Below are 17,669 nucleotides of genomic sequence, written 5' to 3'. Positions count from 1 at the left end.
TGTGGTGGCTGATGGGAGTGTGTGTGTGAAGACCAATTGATCATGGTTCAGAGCCTATGAATGGAGCCGGGACCCAAGGCTGGATAAACCACTTGCCACCTTTGTGTGACTGCCGGTCACCAGCCAGACTAGACGTTTTCTCGTGACCAGAACCCCCTTGCTTTTATTCTTTGCACTCTAATAACTCCTGGTAATGGGCTTCAAAAGTCCTGTTGGTTTTCAAATCTGTGGACTGTGTTCATAATGATGAATCAGAGCTTCTGCAGCAGAGAAACCAGGTAGCTGCTCATCCTTCCAAATCAAACACATATCATTGTAACATGATGTCACAAGAGTGAGAACACCCAATCAGGAGAGCGGGGGCGGGGTTAGTGGGGTGAGGAAAGTCTGGGCCTCTTTCCATTGGCTGCTGCCTCTGCGATTTATGGTAGAAAATACATGGCTTCATCATTATCAAGGTGATTTTCGGTCTGAATGGCCACTATCACACAATTTAATATACATTCAATCCTGAAAACACAGGTGAAACCATAGCTGCTTCTGCTGACTGCCTGTTGCACTGGTTTCCCACTGCTGTTTTTCAACATTGATTTTAATGGTGAGTCTTAGCGGCGATACCCAGGAAGGCTACACCAGAGCTTTACATCAGAAGGAGCAGTGGGGATATACAGGCTACAGTCGGAGCCCCATCTATTAACTTGACAGGGTGGAGAAGCTGCCAAGAGTATGAGCGCATGCTTTGGAACACACTCTTCAGTGGGTGTGTATGTCTTGCTGTGCGTATTCCGCCGGTTCCTCCAAGTACCACCAGAGTGTCTGGGCCTGGCAGAACAGCCAGTCTACGTCTGTGTCTACAACCACAGCGGGACTCTGTTCGGCCCGGCGCAGATCGGCTTGGACCAGAACCAAGGAGGAGAGAGAGGGGCAGCATTACAGCTCCCATCAGACAGTCTGCCGGGCCGTTCCCTGAGGAAATCAGTTTAACAGTCCCCAGCTCTTGGCAAGCAAAGGGAGAGGGGGTGGAGGATCGGGGAAGAGGTGTGTGAGAGAGTGAAGGGTGGAGGGGGGTTGTTACTGCCTCTCTGGGCGAGAGGGAAATCTAATAAAATTCAACTAATGGGGTTGTGGAGTTTTAGGGGACAGGGTGGATTCTGCACGCAGGCCTGGTGGGTAGCGGTGAGGATGGAGATGAGGAGAATGGAATTAGAGCCGCTGAGTGTATGGCTGAGCTGCCAAAATCCTGCTTTGAACTGCACATGGCGGCTGAGGAGTGTGAGTGAGGGGCCCGGGGAAATATTGCCAGGAAAATGACGGCTGTACTGAGCGAGTTATGTACATTCACTGGAGGAAAAAGTTGGCCCGAATCTTCAGAATTAATGACGCAAAATTTGCTCAGTAATTGTTGGTGTTCATATTTCTGTGCTTCTCTTTTAATCGGCTTGATACCTGCTCCACATAATAATAGAGAGCGTTCACTTCAGAGTCACATTTCTGGCGTTCTGGCAATAAATGATCATGTATTTTGCCCTAGCTATGACGACTGTTTTCTTGGCATCCCAAAGTGAAGCTCTTTCACAAGGCAGAGTCTGAAAGCAAACCAGGAAGTGTGACCTACCAAGGAGCATGAGAGTGCACCACCCTGGGAAGCTGCCTGTTATGTTCCTGTGCCCAGAGATGACAAACGTTTGAAGGAACGAACACCATTTTCTTCATTCATTTTCTTCCACGAATTCCTTCATTCATCCATCAGAGGGGACACACAAATGCTACCATTGTTTCATGCACACGTTCACACTTCCGGACAGTGGGAGGAAACCAGAGAAACCTTCATGTAAACTAAGTCCATCAAGCATGACTCGAATCATCGGTGTTGTTCAGACATCAACAGGTTGAAATCTGAATATTCGACTTCTGCAGTCTTTACGTTTTTGCTTGTGACTCTGCAGTACTGAGACATACAGGTACATATATTTTCATTTCAATACCTTGAATATCCATGAGGCTCACTGGCTATAGTGGGTCATGACTAGCGGGTCTTTAACTAGATCTGTTACCGAATCAACAACTTTGCTTCTCGGACTCAATCTGGTGTTTAATCATCCCTGTTTGAACTCCAAAAATGATTTTTTATTATCTGTTTTCCTTCCTCGTAGCTAGTAAAAAGTTTATGTAATTTAACTCTATCTTAACCCTCAAAGTAAACAATATAAAATGAAAAAAAAGACCATGTAGAGTAGTTCAAAAGTGCTTTTTTTATATAGAAAGGGGCTCTTATATAAAATGAAATAACATACAATATATTTTAGCATATTTTGTGTGTAATTACACTTTTCCCTATTCTCCTTGTTTATGAAACTCCAGTCACAAAATTGAAGTTCCCCACTACAGTCATACGCCTGTGTTGGATAAACTCACTGGTAACTCATCATTCTCTTCTCTAAGAGGTGCTTGTTTCTGTAGTCGCTAATGTGCTTCAACGCTGCACCGGCGCATTGTCGCCACGATTCTTGCAAAAACATGTTCAAGATCGTTTTGCACTTACACTCCAGAGACTGGCTAAATCTTCCCAATACAGCATGAGGCGCCAGAGGGCCACAGGTCCCCCAGATAGTACACTGTTCCACTTTTAAGAGGAATAAAAGTGCTCACCCTGACCTCGCTGGGTTTGATTTACCCATCCCGAGGCAGGCGTGGCTCCTTCTCTTTGTACCTGCTCCGTGCTCCTGCTATCTCCTCCCAGGGTTAATAGATATGAAGTCATCTGGGAGAGAGAAACCTGAGTGTGTTCTCAGGATGTGCCCAGAGCACTCAGGAGGACATCACTCAGAGCCCCTCGTGTCAAAGAGGAAATGGCCATTAATAAATATCATTAATGGGCGATCACCTGGTCTCCCTGAAACCACATAAATGAGAAGGACCTAAAAAAGGAGTGGGAGTGAAGAGATCAAGGGCCAAAGGTCTGGGAGGAGACAGCTCCCCTCTGGGCAAAAGATGGCTGAATCAGGGATGGCGCTGTAACAATGGAAAATCAATAGGCCTGCTGCTCGCAGTATATCCAAGGGCTTGTTGGAAACAGCCCTGCTTTGAACACTGCTCTGATTTTCTGCGTGAGATTCAGCCCAGCGTTTGATCTTCTTTCACAGAAGTCCAGACATTAACGCGACTCCCATCTGCGAACACTCATGCCCACCACACCTGCACCAGCTTAATGACTGTTTAGTGTGCCAGCCATGTTGCTCCAGGAGAAACCTATATGTGTGTGTGTGTGTTATTAGCTGAAAATACATGTGGTAGTTAGATTTTTGTGCTTAGCTGAGGAAATACAACCATGTGTTAAGGACGCCTGATGAAGGTGTTTGAAGCTGCTCATCATCCCTTTGCTAACGTCCTTCAGTTGCGTCACTGTGGTCGTGGATGCAAAGACTTAAGTTTTGGATGAGCCGGGCTTAGCTGAGATGGGGCTCACACTGAGCAGGAGGGAGCTCTCACTCTTGATAAGCTGGTGGAGGGAACACGCCGCGGTAAGAGCGCTCCTTTCTTTGAACTTTTGGGTCTGTTGGGGCGATACCTGTGGAATATTCCAGAGCTGGCAGAGATCAAATCGGTTCACGTGCCCGTCCTTTTACGGTCTTGTGATGTTGTCATTTGTTTAGTGCAGTAGGGGTTTGTATCAGGGAGCTCACCGCTAAATAACCGCGGCGCTCTTTGACCTGCTTCTGTTCTCTCTCGGGGTTCTCAGGATGCAGGGTAATTCAATTAATAAACAGATAGCCCTGCACCGACAGCTGGACCGCTCGCAGACACTGATAAATGAGCACTAGCTGTCTTGAGTTGATTGTGTGCGAGGAAGGGACAGTAGAAGTCCCCCCCCTCCACCCCCCATCTTCACTTATGGTCTTTCATCATCTTACCACTCTTCCTTTATCTACCTTTCTGTCCATCTCCCTCACACACGCAGGACAAGTGAGGCTACGTAGAGAAGACAAACCAGCTTATTCTGAGAATTCAGGTGTTGTGTGACTGAGCAGCTGGAGAATGCCAAACACTAAAGGCTTCCTCCTTCAGTAAAGAGGTGGGTCTTTGCTGTCAAAGGCAAGAGGCTAAAGAGAGGAGCTCCCTGAATTTGTCCTGTGACACCAGAGCGATGTTCCACCGGTGAATCTGTAAGAACAGATTGATTTATTTATCTTGTGTTAGCCTGTTTTTATGTTTGTCACTCAGTGCTTATTTGTTATCCTCACTGTGCTGTTGTTTTCTTTTGTTCTGGTGGTCATGACCATGGTTTCTTCTGCTGAAGTCAAGTTGGTACAAATCACCAGAGATTAGGGACAATTCGATTAGTGTGTTCTGACTCTCGAGTCAAGCGGCGCGTTGTTCAGTTTTGGAGTGACAAGCTGAAACTAAACAGCCGAAACTGGCTGGGCAAGGTCATAATTTCACTGCATCAGTTTCATGTGCAGCTCTGCCTTCCAATAAACAACTCCTTTGGTCATTTACGCCAAAAAACAGGCAGTGCTATTAAACTAACATTTATTCATCCCTCCCCAAACCAGTGGAAGACATTGCCTTTGCAAACGTCCCGTTTCTGTTGTGATTTACGGGACTGTCTCTCCGCCCTGCTGGTAAAAAAGCTTTCCACTCATGGACTGTGTAAGAGTCCCGGGCTGATATGTTCTGGTCGTGTCTTCTCATTGTGATCCAGGCCAGCTGGATGCCATTCCCAATGGGAATGGTGAATGTGAGGCCTGTTAAAAGATATGGAACCCTGGACACAGCATGGACTTTGAGGCAGCAGCTGGGAGAAGGGGGAAGGGATTTTGGAGAGGAAAGACAGTGCAGGAGGAAGGAACTAGAAAACATTGCGGTATTCACATGTGTGTCTTAAAAGTTGTCGTGGAATACAAGAGATTTTGGTGGAGAAATCCTCTACACTTTCCTGACTATATTTACAACATTCAAAACCGGGGCATTATTTTTTATTTTATTCCAGTACATTTATATTATGTATAGAATTGATCCCTAAATTCAAAGATTGCATCATGGCATTGATGTGTGAACTTGCCGTGACAGACACATGCACACGCTTACATGCAAAGATTCATCACTGTGTTTGCTGTGCTCTTGAGGTCACCGCAAGTGTTTGCTGGCTTCAGTCAAAATGCGTGTTGATCGCCAGCCTTCAGTTATATAGACAGTTAAAGTACGCAAGCTTCAGACAACAATTGTGCCCGGTAACTATTTTTGCTTATAGATGTAAAAACTCATGAAACATTATGACATGAAACATTAAATCACAGCTACTGAGTGTCTTCAGAGGAGGCAGTGGGACGTGCACGTCATGGAGAATCTTCTGGCTTCTACCCAGCATGCACCTGTGAAGGCACAAACACAACCAAGCTATTTTTACTCCAGGGGAAAATGTGTCGTTCAATCTACTACCAGGCTGAACTACATGTAATTCAACTCAGCACAATTGCAAAGTCGCTGCCCTAACACAACTGGAATGAACCTCTTTGAAAGGTTTCCAACATTATCCAATTGATATCCTGACCTTGACACGCCTTGTTGACTCCTCTGACTCACAGATAAGGTGAGAAGGAGTCTCTGTGGATGATGATGTTTGTTGATGATATATTGATTTGTAATGTGAGCGAGGTCGAAGAGAAGCTGGAGAGAAGAAGCAAGACAGCAAGCACACGTGTGAAACAGGTCAGGTCAATCCTTAGGTGGCGATGAAGAGGGTGCAGGCAGGGTGGAACAGGCGGAGCCTGCAGTGGTTACTGCTTTGGTGTGTGGTTTAAGAGCGAAAAACGGGAAGAAGAGTGTGTCCACTGCTTTAAGACTTTCGTGTTTGATGCCTTTGATGGTTGAAAGAAAACATTCCCGCCTAAATGAAACCGCCCCCATAACAGAGTGGTGTGGTCAAGTTAACCATCAAACAGGCCAGTTTCAGCCAGCCACAGGTGATGCGACCTTCCCCTGCCAGAGTGGAGATCTTCCCAGTTCCTGGTGCCTGGAAAACCTCAAAACCACAGCTGTTTTGAAATGGGTTTTAACGGTAGACCGTTGGATTTTCTGGGCCCTTTTAAGAAGAGAAAACATTAATCATAGTTTGAACGCCTCGACACTCTCTCAGTTGTTTGACAGACGGATAAATAAATCATGAAGCCGGCAGACATGCATTTTTTATGATGTCTAGTTCTGCGTCCAGCAGAGTGGAGCTATACCCTGGCACTTAAACGCCTGGATTAATGCGATGTTTCTCTTGCGGCGGTCTTTTGGCGATGGCTCGAATAACAGACTTGAGCAGAAGTGGATTTGGTAAACAGAGGTGCACATTGAGAGAGAGCTTCTCTCCGCCGCCTAATACCCAGAGACAGCGGCTGGACCCCGACTCAGTGGACTCTGGAGTTAGAAGGTGTTTGTTTGGTGTGAAAGAGTTGGACTCATCTCATGAGGAGTCTCACACACGTGTAACTGGGGGAAGGTTATTAATATGAAGAGGGAAGACGAGTGGGACGGGCAATCATGGTGGGGAAAGAAGAATGGCAGGCTGAAGGAGAGATAGAGGACAGCCTAAGTGGCTTTGATTTGTTCCGCAGACGTGAAGATTTATGGCCTCATTCATCATGTGATCGAGTCGCCTCATGAGCGGCGTGATGAACCAGAGCATGCACGCAACATTCGATGGTTTCAAGCAATGTTTTCCATTTTCCCACTTCAGAGGCTGAAGGCCGCACTGTCACACCACCCCGGCGCCATCACCAACGGCAACATGAACTCCATGGGCCACATGATGGAGATGATGTCGTCCCGGCAGGAGCAAGGCAGCCACCATCACATGCACTCGCACCCGCACCAGCACATGCAAGCCTCCCCGCACACCTACCAGCACCACGGCCACCACCACCACAACCAGAGCGGCCACCACCACCCGCAGGGACACAACCCTCACCACAACCCCCACCTCCACGCAGGCCACCCGCACCAGACCTCACCGCACCAGCCCATGCACTCGGCCTCACAGGTAGGCAGCTCGCACGCCCGGCACCAGCAGATGCTCTTAGAACAACAGTTCAATAACACATTAAGCCGCACATTAGAGGCCGGGCTCTCGCATAAACATGCTGACTCACACAATGTCATGCTTCCCTTGCACTTTGAGAAGTTTGGAAGTCGGCTTTTAGTGGTTTAAATATGAATGCGCGGTTGAAAAAAAAAAACATTCTCAAAATTCACTGGACATCACCGGACAAACACATTTTACCTCATTACAGCCGTAGTAAGTAGTTTCCTGGCAACCGTCTGAAGGAGGAGTTCGCCTGAGAAGGTCACGACGAGGCCATCAAGTGGAGATTATAAGAGATGCTCAGGACAGTTGTCTGCTACACTCTACTTCAGTTCACTCAGTGTGAAACACAGAACCTTTCAGAGCCAATTTAATTAAGTTCAGACAACTAAAAAATGAATTTTTCTGAATTTTCACAGATGTGTTCTCAATTGACAATATTGTGAGCACAATTTCCTTAAAAAAAAACCAACATTTTTGTCCATTAGTTGACTTTAAAAGGTTAAATTAGATCAGGGGTCTGGAAGTCTCAGCCGGCAGGTGGATCATTTCCAGCAGGAGAAAGCCTTTCACGGTACCTGCACCACTGAAAATGTCACCATATGAGGAGTTTTGAGCATTCAGCTGGCCCACCAGAGAACCTTCTCAGTCCTGAAATGCATGCTGGGACGCAGAAGAATAAGGGGAGGAGCTATCACAGTAGACAAACTTTAAGTTCCTGAGCTAATTTTTGGGGGAATTTTACACTAAAATTTGGCTTGAAACAACAAGTAATAGCAAGTTGGTAGCAGTTTTAAATTTTTTCCCCTCATAAATGAACTGAAAGTTCAAACAAGTACGTTATTGTATATTTTTCATAGAGAGACAAAAACTATGGACTTTTTTAAGACGGCCTCATCAAGGGCGGGCATTTTTAAAGACAGCGCTGGTGGCGTCCATAACAGGGGCCTGTCTGAGCTCTACATGTGATTGAAACTGAGGACACAGCCTTGCCAAGATTCTGTCTAGATCTGTCTGTACCGTGGGCTGTGTCTAGTCCTGCTAGTCTGAGTGGAAGTGGGCGGTGGAAAAGTGCCGTCTGACACCTCCTTAACAAGGTGGGCAGGCCGGTGAACCAGTCACTCACTCACTCACTCATTCACTTCTAACGCCCACTGCCGGCGCACCGGGCCCATGGCACGAGCAGATGTTGTTTTTGGGGACGTGGCCAGACATGAAGTAGCGGCAGGAGGTAATGTATAGATGCTTGTTTGGAGGCTGTGAGGAGAGTCGGGGACAGGTGCCCAAGCCGTCTGGTCGCAGGACAGCAAACACTCGCCCTCTTGTTTTCCGGGGTCGGTGATGATGGTTACCTTTTCCGCACCTTACAGATGTCACCTGCAACCCAGCAGATGCAGCCCACACAGACGTTGCAGTCCCCGCCCCCCAGCGGCGGACGGCGCAGGCGCGTGGTGGACGAAGATCCGGACGAGCGTCGGAGGAAGTTCCTAGAGCGTAACCGAGCCGCGGCGACCCGGTGCCGACAGAAGAGGAAAGTGTGGGTGATGTCGTTGGAGAAGAAGGCGGAGGAGTTGACTCAGACCAACATGCAGCTTCAGGTACTCTTCACTGGAGTCTGGCTTCAAAGTAACACACTCTCATGAAAGAAAAATGACCTTCAGTCCTGAATTGGGCAACATGGCTGCTCCTGAGAAGTCAAAAAGAAAGATCAAAGAGGGTGGAGAGGAATAAAATCTCTTCTTTGTAATGAAATATCACCACAATAAATTCAGTCTTCTGGCTGATTTGTCCTGATTCTCCATTCATTTATGACTTTAACGATTTCCTGACTAACACAGGTGATGAAGACACATCTGCTCTCTAATAAGGAACATGCCAGGGGGAAGAAGCTTAAATAAATTAACCTCAAAACATGATATCAGTAAATGGGACTGTGATGATCTATTCTCTCATTTATGTTCCAATATCTGAAGTTTTCTGTGACTGCCTTCAGTTGAACTACACCCTCGCAAATCTGAGCGTTTTCATCTTTATTCACAACACACAGTTCAGTTTTTATATCATGTGGTGATTGAAACATTGACTGGCACAAGAAACACAACATTATTTAATATACTGATGTTTGCACAGTATATTTCTGAAAATATTATCTTTATTTAAGCAGTAATTTGAAAAGCTCTGTGTCCTTAAACTTAAACTTTGATAATGTTCCACCATAGTTGTTACTATCTGGTAAAGTTGTCTAAGAAGGGGATATTGTCATATTGTCACAGTGGCAGGTCTGACTGAACGGAACTGTATATATAAAAAAGTTGCGTGTTTGGTTTCATGAGAGTTTGCGGCGGTGTGTTTCAGAACGAGGTGACAATGCTGAAGAACGAGGTGACCCAGCTGAAGCAGCTCCTGCTCACACACAAAGACTGTCCCATCACCACTATGCAGAAAGAGTCGCAAGGTTACCTCAGTGAGTAGCTCCCGCACGACACCGACTCAAAAACGCGGCTCACTCACTCGCGCGTGCGTATGTGTGTGTGAATCCTCGGGCGCCGGTGTCGGCTCTGCTGTTTCACCAGATAGAAAGGTCTGGGCCCAGAGTCCTCGCTGCTGCGGGCAGGTCGGTGTCCAGCTCCCACGCTCGACCTCAGGACCGGGTCGCAGCACGCCCTGTTAGCGGGGCCGGACTGGGAGTTGGTAGTCCCACATGAGACTTATTTTCCCACCTGGCAGCCGCTGCCGGGCCTCTGCCTGAGAGGCACGTCACCAGCGGCACATCGGCATCCAAGCTGGCGAAGATGCCCCGGATCCGACTGATTGCTGGACGGGGCCACGCATGACATCAGGGCCCCGCCCTCTGATAGGAATACGGGTGACATTTCCATGTAATGAGGATGAGGCGCCTCCCTGCGTGGCTCCGGCGCAGGAAAATGAGGCTCACATCCCAGCTGGATGAATGGCTCTTTTATGAAGAGCCGAGCCAACTCCCAGAAGGGGCGAGACTCCGGTGGATGAGACTCGCTCGTGTACAGATGTCACCTTCAGTCTGTTGCAATTCATCAGCCGTGTCATGCTCTATTTTTGTCCTGTCCATTTATGGCCTTCGTCGCCAGCCGTTAATTTAGTGTCTGTCATGTTAGTTTTGCTAATAAAGCTGTCTATTTTCATCATATTTTGTCTGCGTTCTTTCATTTATGCGTCTGAGTGGAAGCGTCGTGACATTGAAAGGCACAAGCCGAGATCTATCCTCCTTCACTCATGTCTCCTTTGTGTGTCCAGGTCCAGAGAGCAGTCCGGCGGGGAGTCCGACGCCAGCGTGCTCGCAGCAGCAAGTCATTCAGCACAACACCATCACCACCTCCACCACGTCTGTAGGGGGCAGCGGTGTGCACGGACAAGCCAACCACCGCACAGACATTAACCCCATTCACTAGCGTCAAAAGACACTGTGACTCTCTGAGGGTCTCCACACGCTGCCGCCCATCACTCCATCCCAAAACCATCCTTTTCTTAACACACTTTTTTTTTACAATGCAACTTTATTAACAAAGACAGATGTACCTTGTTTTTGCTTTGAGCTGAAATCCTTCTCCGTTCACTTGAGAAAAAAAAATCTTGAATTATTCCGCTTTTTCATTTCTAGTGGCATGAAACTAAAATTCATCATACAGTCTGGGACAAACTGTAAGTGAAAACTGGAAAACTTAAATGTTTTTGTCGGCAGAAAAATACAGATTTTTAACATCATAAATATTTTTTTATAAAAAGGGATTTCTATCTAAAATAATTCAGCCAATCAGAATATCTCAACATAAACATGAAAATTGATTCAGAAAAAGCAAGTTATTGTCCAAACAATAGATGCTTTTAAAATTCAGTCATTTTTTTCTCTCAAGTGAAGAGGATGGCTTTGGAACTGCAGTGATGTTGGGGTACACTCGCTCTCATCTCTCTAATCTGCCGTTAACCTGAACTCAAAGTTGGAGTGTGTTCATCCAACCTGAGGACATGGATGCAGGTTTTAGGCTCTTCTCTCATCAGTGCGCGGAAATCTGATCAAAGCAATACGCCGCGGTGTTGATGGTCCGCCCCGCGAGCGCCGCTCCGGCCAGACGCTGTAGCAGCGACACAACACTGTGATGCCAGCGAGGCAGCTGAGGAGGTGGAACTCTCTCCGTTGCTCTCCAGGACCAAGCGAAGCTTTAATAGTTGTGTGTGTGTGTGTGTGTGTGTGTGTGGATGAAAGAGAAAACAGACCAGGAGTGTGTGTCAGCCACGGTCATGTGTCTGGACTGCAGAACAAAGTTCGGCAGACGTCTTACGAAAGAAGACCAAAAACCAAGAAAGGACGGAGGGGTTTCTGAAATCTCACAACGTGCCTGACTTTACATTTCCTCTGAAACAATCAAGTGTTCTCGCCATCCTCGGATAAGAACCCCCAACCCTCTTCCGTCAGTCTGGACCGGAGCTCCTCTCTGGAAGCTTGTCACCCACCAACCACTGTTCCAACGGGACAATGGATGGAGATACATTCCGGGACGGGGGGAGTCATCGCAGAGCCGACTATGCACTTTTGTTCTAAGATAGCCATATGGTTCTCAGTGACCCCCACTTTTCTCACACCAGCGGCAACTTTCACTGTGCAGGAAGAGCTTTGAATAAGCTTGGTTAGCCATTTAGAGGGGACCGTGAAGGAGAGAGGAATCTTGAAAAGGGCTCTGCTCGACTTGCCTTACCTTTTTGATTCACTAGATTGTTAGATCATTCCAGTTTAACCTCTTGCATGTGAAATGTCGCCCATGACCTCATCGCTGCCATCGCGCTGCCAGCATCAGCTTCAGTCAGAATTGTTTTCTTAGTAACAGGTGTCCTTGTTCCACTTCCCCCGAACTGAAGAAGCTACTTGGACTCTACACTAAAACCCATTTTCCCATTGAGGGAGCAGGAGCTCTACTCCGAGTCTCAGACGACTGAGCTCCTCACTCCCCATCTCAAATAAGAAAAACGAGGGGAAAAACTTCTGGCTTCAAAGTAAAAGCCCAAACTGTGCACTCGAAGTGATCAGTAGCGGCTTGACTCCAAGTCTATGGCAGATGAATGAGCGCCACACTCGTCGTAATTGACACAAATTCTTCATGGTTTGAAGATTTTCCTGCCACAAAAATGCACTTCCACAGATTCATCCTTCATATCCGATAATGTACTGCAACAGTTGATGCTATTGTTGCAACCTAAGGTTGAGCCTCAAATCCTGTGGCAGCTCAGACTCTGTCCAGACAAACCGTGTCCTCTCACAGAAGCATGGAAACAATCTTCCTGCCTTCTTGGTGGAACTCACCTGAAGCAGCCAGGACACCACCTCAGTCCATTAAGAACCTAGTCGACAACTGGAGTAAACTTGGAGCAGAACTTAAATTCTCTTGAAGCCAGAGTTGCACCCCGCTCTTTCACCCCAAAGACAGTTCTGTCAGCCATTACTGAGGCCAAAGAGCTTCGCCCTTTTGGCTCTTTTCCCCATTGTAACCTCATCCTTCCACCTACCTCATCCTCCTTTTCAAGTCACTAAAAAACAGTTCTGGTTTGGAGCGAGTGGCCAACGCCAGCGCAGCCGGATCGCCTGCCTCTGTCCCCCCTGCAGTCAGGTGTCACTTTTTTGCGTGAAAAGGAGCGTTCGGGAGTGTGTTGTTACGCTTTAATTGTGTTATTTGAATGATACGACTATAAATAGTGTACATAGTGTCGTTAATTTCTATAATCGTGTACATGTAATTGCAACCACCTTTCTTGTTGAAGGGAGTGAATGTGTGGTACATGTGTGTAAATAGTCTTTTACAGCACTTGTTGCCTTTTGTATGTACGTCGAGGCTCATTTCAGCGCTTATGGTTTATATGTAAGGAACGATCAATACATTCTTGCCTGCATCACCGCGTCTCAACTTGCTTCTGTGCGGATCTTCGCCTCGTACCGAAGTGAATGTGGAGCCGGACCCAGAGCATGTCTTTGACCCCGAGTTTAAAGTTCAGAGAGCCACTCCACACCGGGGTCCCGGAACTTCTCTCGAAGTGCTGACCACTGTGGTCAAGAGCTGCAGTTCTGGGGGGCAAAGTGAGCTAAATAATTACATAGAGAATGACATCGATGGGCCATGACGACCCTTTAAGCGGGAATCAGGGATGCAACTCTTGTGGCGCGCTGCCCCCTGGTGGCTACTTCGTAGAGCTACAACCGGCCCTTACAATGGCGAGTTTTGGTGACGCCGCATGTTTGGCCACCGGGGAGAGCAAAGCAAGCACTTTTAACCCAAATCTGAGGCGACTTGAAGTGGCCCTTGTGGGAAGGGCGAGTCAACAGTAGCTTTGACTCATTCAGGTCCTGAAACAACATGGTAATCAGTTCAAGTTCAGTTCCTCAGATTTTATTTCCATGGAAATATTCCCCAAACCTTTCATATAAATGTTTTATTGGATTTTAAAATGAAAGACAAAAGATATTTTCAATCAGGCTGCATTGTTTCTATTACACTCAGAACAACCAAACATCAGTGCTGTCAACCAAGGACGTGTTTTCACCTAAAACTCTGTGTGGAGAGGAACCTGTCAATCATGTCGAAGGACCTTGCTGGTTGGTCATAGGGTAAAATGTGCCCACCCCCTCGGATGATGACCTGCGGCAGGAAATCAGGCGATGAAGGGTCGTCATGGCGATGAGAATTTACAACGCAAAACAAGTGCTGACCTGGTAGAACTCCCGGACCTGTCTGACGTAACCGGCCACCTCGGAGTCGCTGGGCTGAACCTTCCAGTGGAAGCGTGGCGCCGTCTTGTACTCCTCTGCACCGGTCCAGTTGACAGTGGGCAGGAACCTCTCAGTCAGCGGAGCTGCCACGATCACGTCCAGCTGGCCGCTGTAGATCAGAACCTGCGGGTGGAGGCGGGAGCTCATGAAACATCATGTCCGGTTCCATCCCCTCCCGAGTCCTCACCCTGTAGTGGTCCATCAGCTCGCCCAGCCAGGGCTTGATGCTCTTCATCACGTCCTGCAGCAGGTGCTTCTCCACCTGGGAGCCGTCGTGGAAGGTCAGGTTGCCCACGTGGATGGCCGCTCGCACCGCCGGCAGCGTCACCAGCAGAGAGAAGTACTCCTGGTCTTCTGGCTCCTGCAGCGACAGCCACCTTGAGCAGGTGGGCGGACTCCAAAGCATTCGCCGCAGGACTCACCAGGCAGGTCATGTAGTTGAAGTAGTTGGTGCAGCCGGTGGTGTTCTGGAAGAAGGACGGGTACGGCTCCACGTCGCCGTTCAGCAGGCTGTCGAACACCTGAGGACAGAGGCTCGGATGGAGGTTGCTCTTCTGGGCTCACTTACTCACCGCCCGCCTTCATCTCACCTCAAACGCCTCCACCCACTTCTGCTGCTGGATCAGTTTGACCCCTAGATCCGTTTGCTGCTCCACATACTGTTTCTGGTTCTCGTCGATCATCCCGGCCTGATACATGAACTCGCCGTACCCTCCCAGCATCTACCGGAGCGGAGGAACCGCCACGTTAAACCCGTGCTGAAGTCAGACGGAGGGTTTCTGAACACACCAGTTCTGGGTCGCAGAGCCCGTCTCCGATGGCCATGCCCTTCAGGTTTATCTTCAGCTTGGCGGTCGGGTTGTTCTTGTGGATGTAGTAGGAGATGGCGGGAACATACTTCCCTGCGTAAGACTGCAGGCGGGACTCTTAATATAAGACTCATTCAGGAGCCAAACTCATGTGAACTTGCCTCTCCGGTGGCGTAGAACTCATTGGCCTGATATTCCGGGAACAGCTGGAAGAACTGCGTCAGCGCACTAGGAGGAGTGGAGGGTCAGTTCTGAGCAGGACACGGATTCAAGAGGTCGCTCACACCTGTACAGGTCCCGGCCCACGTCGTCCTGGTCACGAGCGAATCCTCTGTCGTCGTCCGTGAAGCTGAATCCGGTGCCCACCTGCGACAGTCAAACGTAACCCACCCACCCTTTCACCTGAACATGTGTGAGCAGAAAGACCTACGGGGTTATCAATGTAGAGGACGGAGTATCTGTCGGTCCAGGCGTACTCCCTCAGTCCCACTGCAGTCAGCACACAAGCGGACCATTAGACTCGCGAGGACTCTGCAGAGCATTTCTAAGAACAACACCTGTCATGTTCTTGAAGACCACGTAGGGGCCATGCTCCACGAACAGCCCGAACATGGAGGTGCCGCCGGGTCCACCTTGCAGCCAGAGCAGCACCGGCGCCTTGTCCTCGATCGGCTGTTGAGAGAGCGCACCATCTCGTGGTCATTTCAACGTACTGCAGGAATGACACATCGTGTTTGAGTGAGGAAGTGAGGAGTGAGAGAGACAGAGAGGTGAGACACATGCAGGTGAGACAGGTGAGACTGGCTGGGAGGCTGTGGAGGGCTCTGGTGAGCAGTTAAGACCCAGACTCTCTGTAACAGATGTTTGGAAAGAGTTTAAGGGAAAGCACATGAAGAATGAAGAGGTTTTCTGGTCACTGTACTTCAAAGACCTGAATGTGTGTACCTGGTTTAGCTATACCTGTGAGGACATTTCTGCCCAGCTCCACAACATTAAGCCTCAATTTGAGAGTAAAAATAAATAACTGGGTCATTATAATTGGGTTTGGGAGTCGTGGTCAGTTTAGCCATTTATTTTGGAAGGTTACGTTTAGGGTGAAAGGCTGGGGAAAGCATGATGGCAATGAGAGGTCCCCACAAGGATAGAGTGAGAGTGTGTGAGATAATCACAAAAAGAAAGTGCATTATGTGTGAGGAAAAAGTTGAGTTCAAAATAGTTCTCACAGAAGTGCAATTCAGAAATTCTAAAAATGAAATTCTATTTTTTTTCCTAAATTCTTTTCTGTTTTTAATTCAGAAGTGAGTGCAGACGAGTCATGAGCGAACTTGACTCCTGTCATGTCTAATCATTCACACAGCTTTACGAGACGTAATGTTTTGTCAATCGTGAGACCGAGCTCTGCAGGACAGCTGTGTCAGCATCCGAAATAAACCAGTAAAATGTTCAAGGATTTTGACAGCTCAACTTCTCGCACCTGCTCTCTTCAGACTGGAAGACAAACCCAGCACCCAGCGGATCAGCCTGACGCCCCTGCTCTAACATGACGGGGTGAAGCTGCCGGGACGTGTAGTCCACAACGTAACGGGACTTTCAGTTCTGCACTCATCAGCAGAGGGAAGCGGTCTCACATCCACACTCAACCTCAAGTGTTTACCTTGAGAGCTGGAAAGAACCAGAAGAAGAGGTTGCTGTTGTACTTTTTGTTGACGGTCAGGTACCCAGAGTAGCTTTTCACGTTTGCACCGGGCAGTTCTCCCACCAGACTCAACTTCCTGGCTGGGAACAAGAACACAGGGGACACGACATCGTCTGAGACTGAAACTGCTCTGCACACAACAGCACAGGAACTTAAACACCACGTCGTAACTTGCAACAAGGTTCGATTACAAAGCCTTGAAAATTCCCGCAGAAATTCGACGTGCATTTAAATGAAAGCAAATCTAATCTAATCTATTAAAATAATTGACATGAATGGCTCCGACGTTAACAATGGCCCCCAGTTTTATTGTGTTGTGCGACGCCTGAGATTTAAAATCAGGCGACACATCGTGTTACGTCACACCGCAGCTTTACGTCATCAATAGTGGCACCACGCTTCCTCTAGCATTAGCTGGCTCAAGTTTTTACATTCACCTTCATCAATGGCGCCCTTCTCCAGATAGGGGGTGAGGAAGAGCGGGGTGCCGGGGTCTTCTCCCTGGAGGCCGCTCACCCGGCGATCCCTCGGTCCGAAGAACATGGACCGCCTCCGGCAGAGGGAAACTTCCACACTCGCCGCCAGAAGCAGCAGCAGCGTCGTCGCCCTGAAAACGCCATGAGTGCAAGGGTTTATTTGGGTCTCAATTGTAACAACACCAGCCTCACCTCAGGTCCATTTCCGCCTCACCCTGCGACACCCGACTCTGTTCTTATGTAGTCGGCAACAGGGTCACATGATCGGCCAGTCACGTGACCCATTCGGAATCACGTGATCGGCGAGTTTCGACTCGAGGGAAATGTGTTATAACTACGAAGTTTATTTCAGTCGATAAATATTGATTTGTTTTCGCTTTCTCCCGCACACATTCCGTCATTTCATCATACTCGCAAACATGTCGCATTTATGTAAACGACGCGTTCACACAACGAGAAACAGTTGGAATTTGGCAGATCAGGTCAATTTATGTAAGAAATGGCGTGTACCAAGTGTCAGTTATTCTAAACTAAAAACTGAAATAGTGAGACGACAGAAATATTTTGTTTTTAAACAGCGCTTCACTTATATGTTTTATTTCCCCACTTATTTTCATACATCACTAATCATTTTTGTCGCACCAAATAAACGCCAAACGTTTACATTTCCCACCCAATACCTTGCTGGTTCATTTCAAATGTTGTGTTTACTTATGATCCCCATATTGTTTTGTGCCTTTTGGCTGATAATGACTTGCGCATATTTGTTTACCCATGTATTTAAAATGTATTTAAAACCCATCATTCCCTATACAACCTCGGCTACTAC

The 17,669-nt window shown here is 47.9% G+C and overlaps 2 protein-coding genes across 7 annotated transcripts in view; one reads left to right on the top strand and one right to left on the bottom strand.

Moving 5' to 3' along the window:
• The window catches only part of creb5b (cAMP responsive element binding protein 5b), a 45,136-nt gene extending 31,764 nt beyond the window's left edge, over nt 1-13,372 (top strand). For 4 of the 6 annotated variants that reach the window (XM_053844143.1, XM_053844141.1, XM_053844142.1 and 1 more), the window contains 4 exons: nt 6,725-7,027; nt 8,440-8,667; nt 9,425-9,533; nt 10,343-13,371. In XM_053844143.1, the coding sequence (XP_053700118.1) occupies nt 6,725-7,027; nt 8,440-8,667; nt 9,425-9,533; nt 10,343-10,497 (795 nt within the window). In that variant the 3' untranslated portion in view covers nt 10,498-13,371. Of the gene's footprint in view, nt 1-6,724; nt 7,028-8,439; nt 8,668-9,424; nt 9,534-10,342 lie in introns of all 6 variants that reach the window. The other 2 variants (XM_053844147.1, XM_053844146.1) reach the window with 2 other exon arrangements.
• Nucleotides 13,373-13,490: 118 nt separating this feature from the next.
• Nucleotides 13,491-17,133, bottom strand: cpvl (carboxypeptidase vitellogenic like). The gene is made up of 13 exons (XM_053844148.1): nt 17,033-17,133; nt 16,802-16,971; nt 16,323-16,444; nt 15,226-15,340; nt 15,099-15,157; nt 14,955-15,034; nt 14,830-14,896; nt 14,649-14,771; nt 14,450-14,581; nt 14,282-14,380; nt 14,047-14,220; nt 13,800-13,982; nt 13,491-13,728 (listed from the first exon to the last, which is right to left on the bottom strand). Exons 1-13 carry the CDS (start codon nt 17,041-17,043, stop codon nt 13,630-13,632), a joined length of 1,434 nt encoding a protein of 477 aa, XP_053700123.1. The 5' UTR covers nt 17,044-17,133; the 3' UTR covers nt 13,491-13,629.
• Between the last annotated feature and the right edge of the window lie 536 nt (nt 17,134-17,669).

The sequence above is a fragment of the Synchiropus splendidus genome, chromosome 15 (genome assembly GCF_027744825.2).
Source record: "Synchiropus splendidus isolate RoL2022-P1 chromosome 15, RoL_Sspl_1.0, whole genome shotgun sequence".
NCBI lineage: Eukaryota > Metazoa > Chordata > Actinopteri > Syngnathiformes > Callionymidae > Synchiropus > Synchiropus splendidus.
Note: the sequence above shows the minus strand (reverse complement) of the source record. Positions and strands in the feature narration are given on the sequence as shown.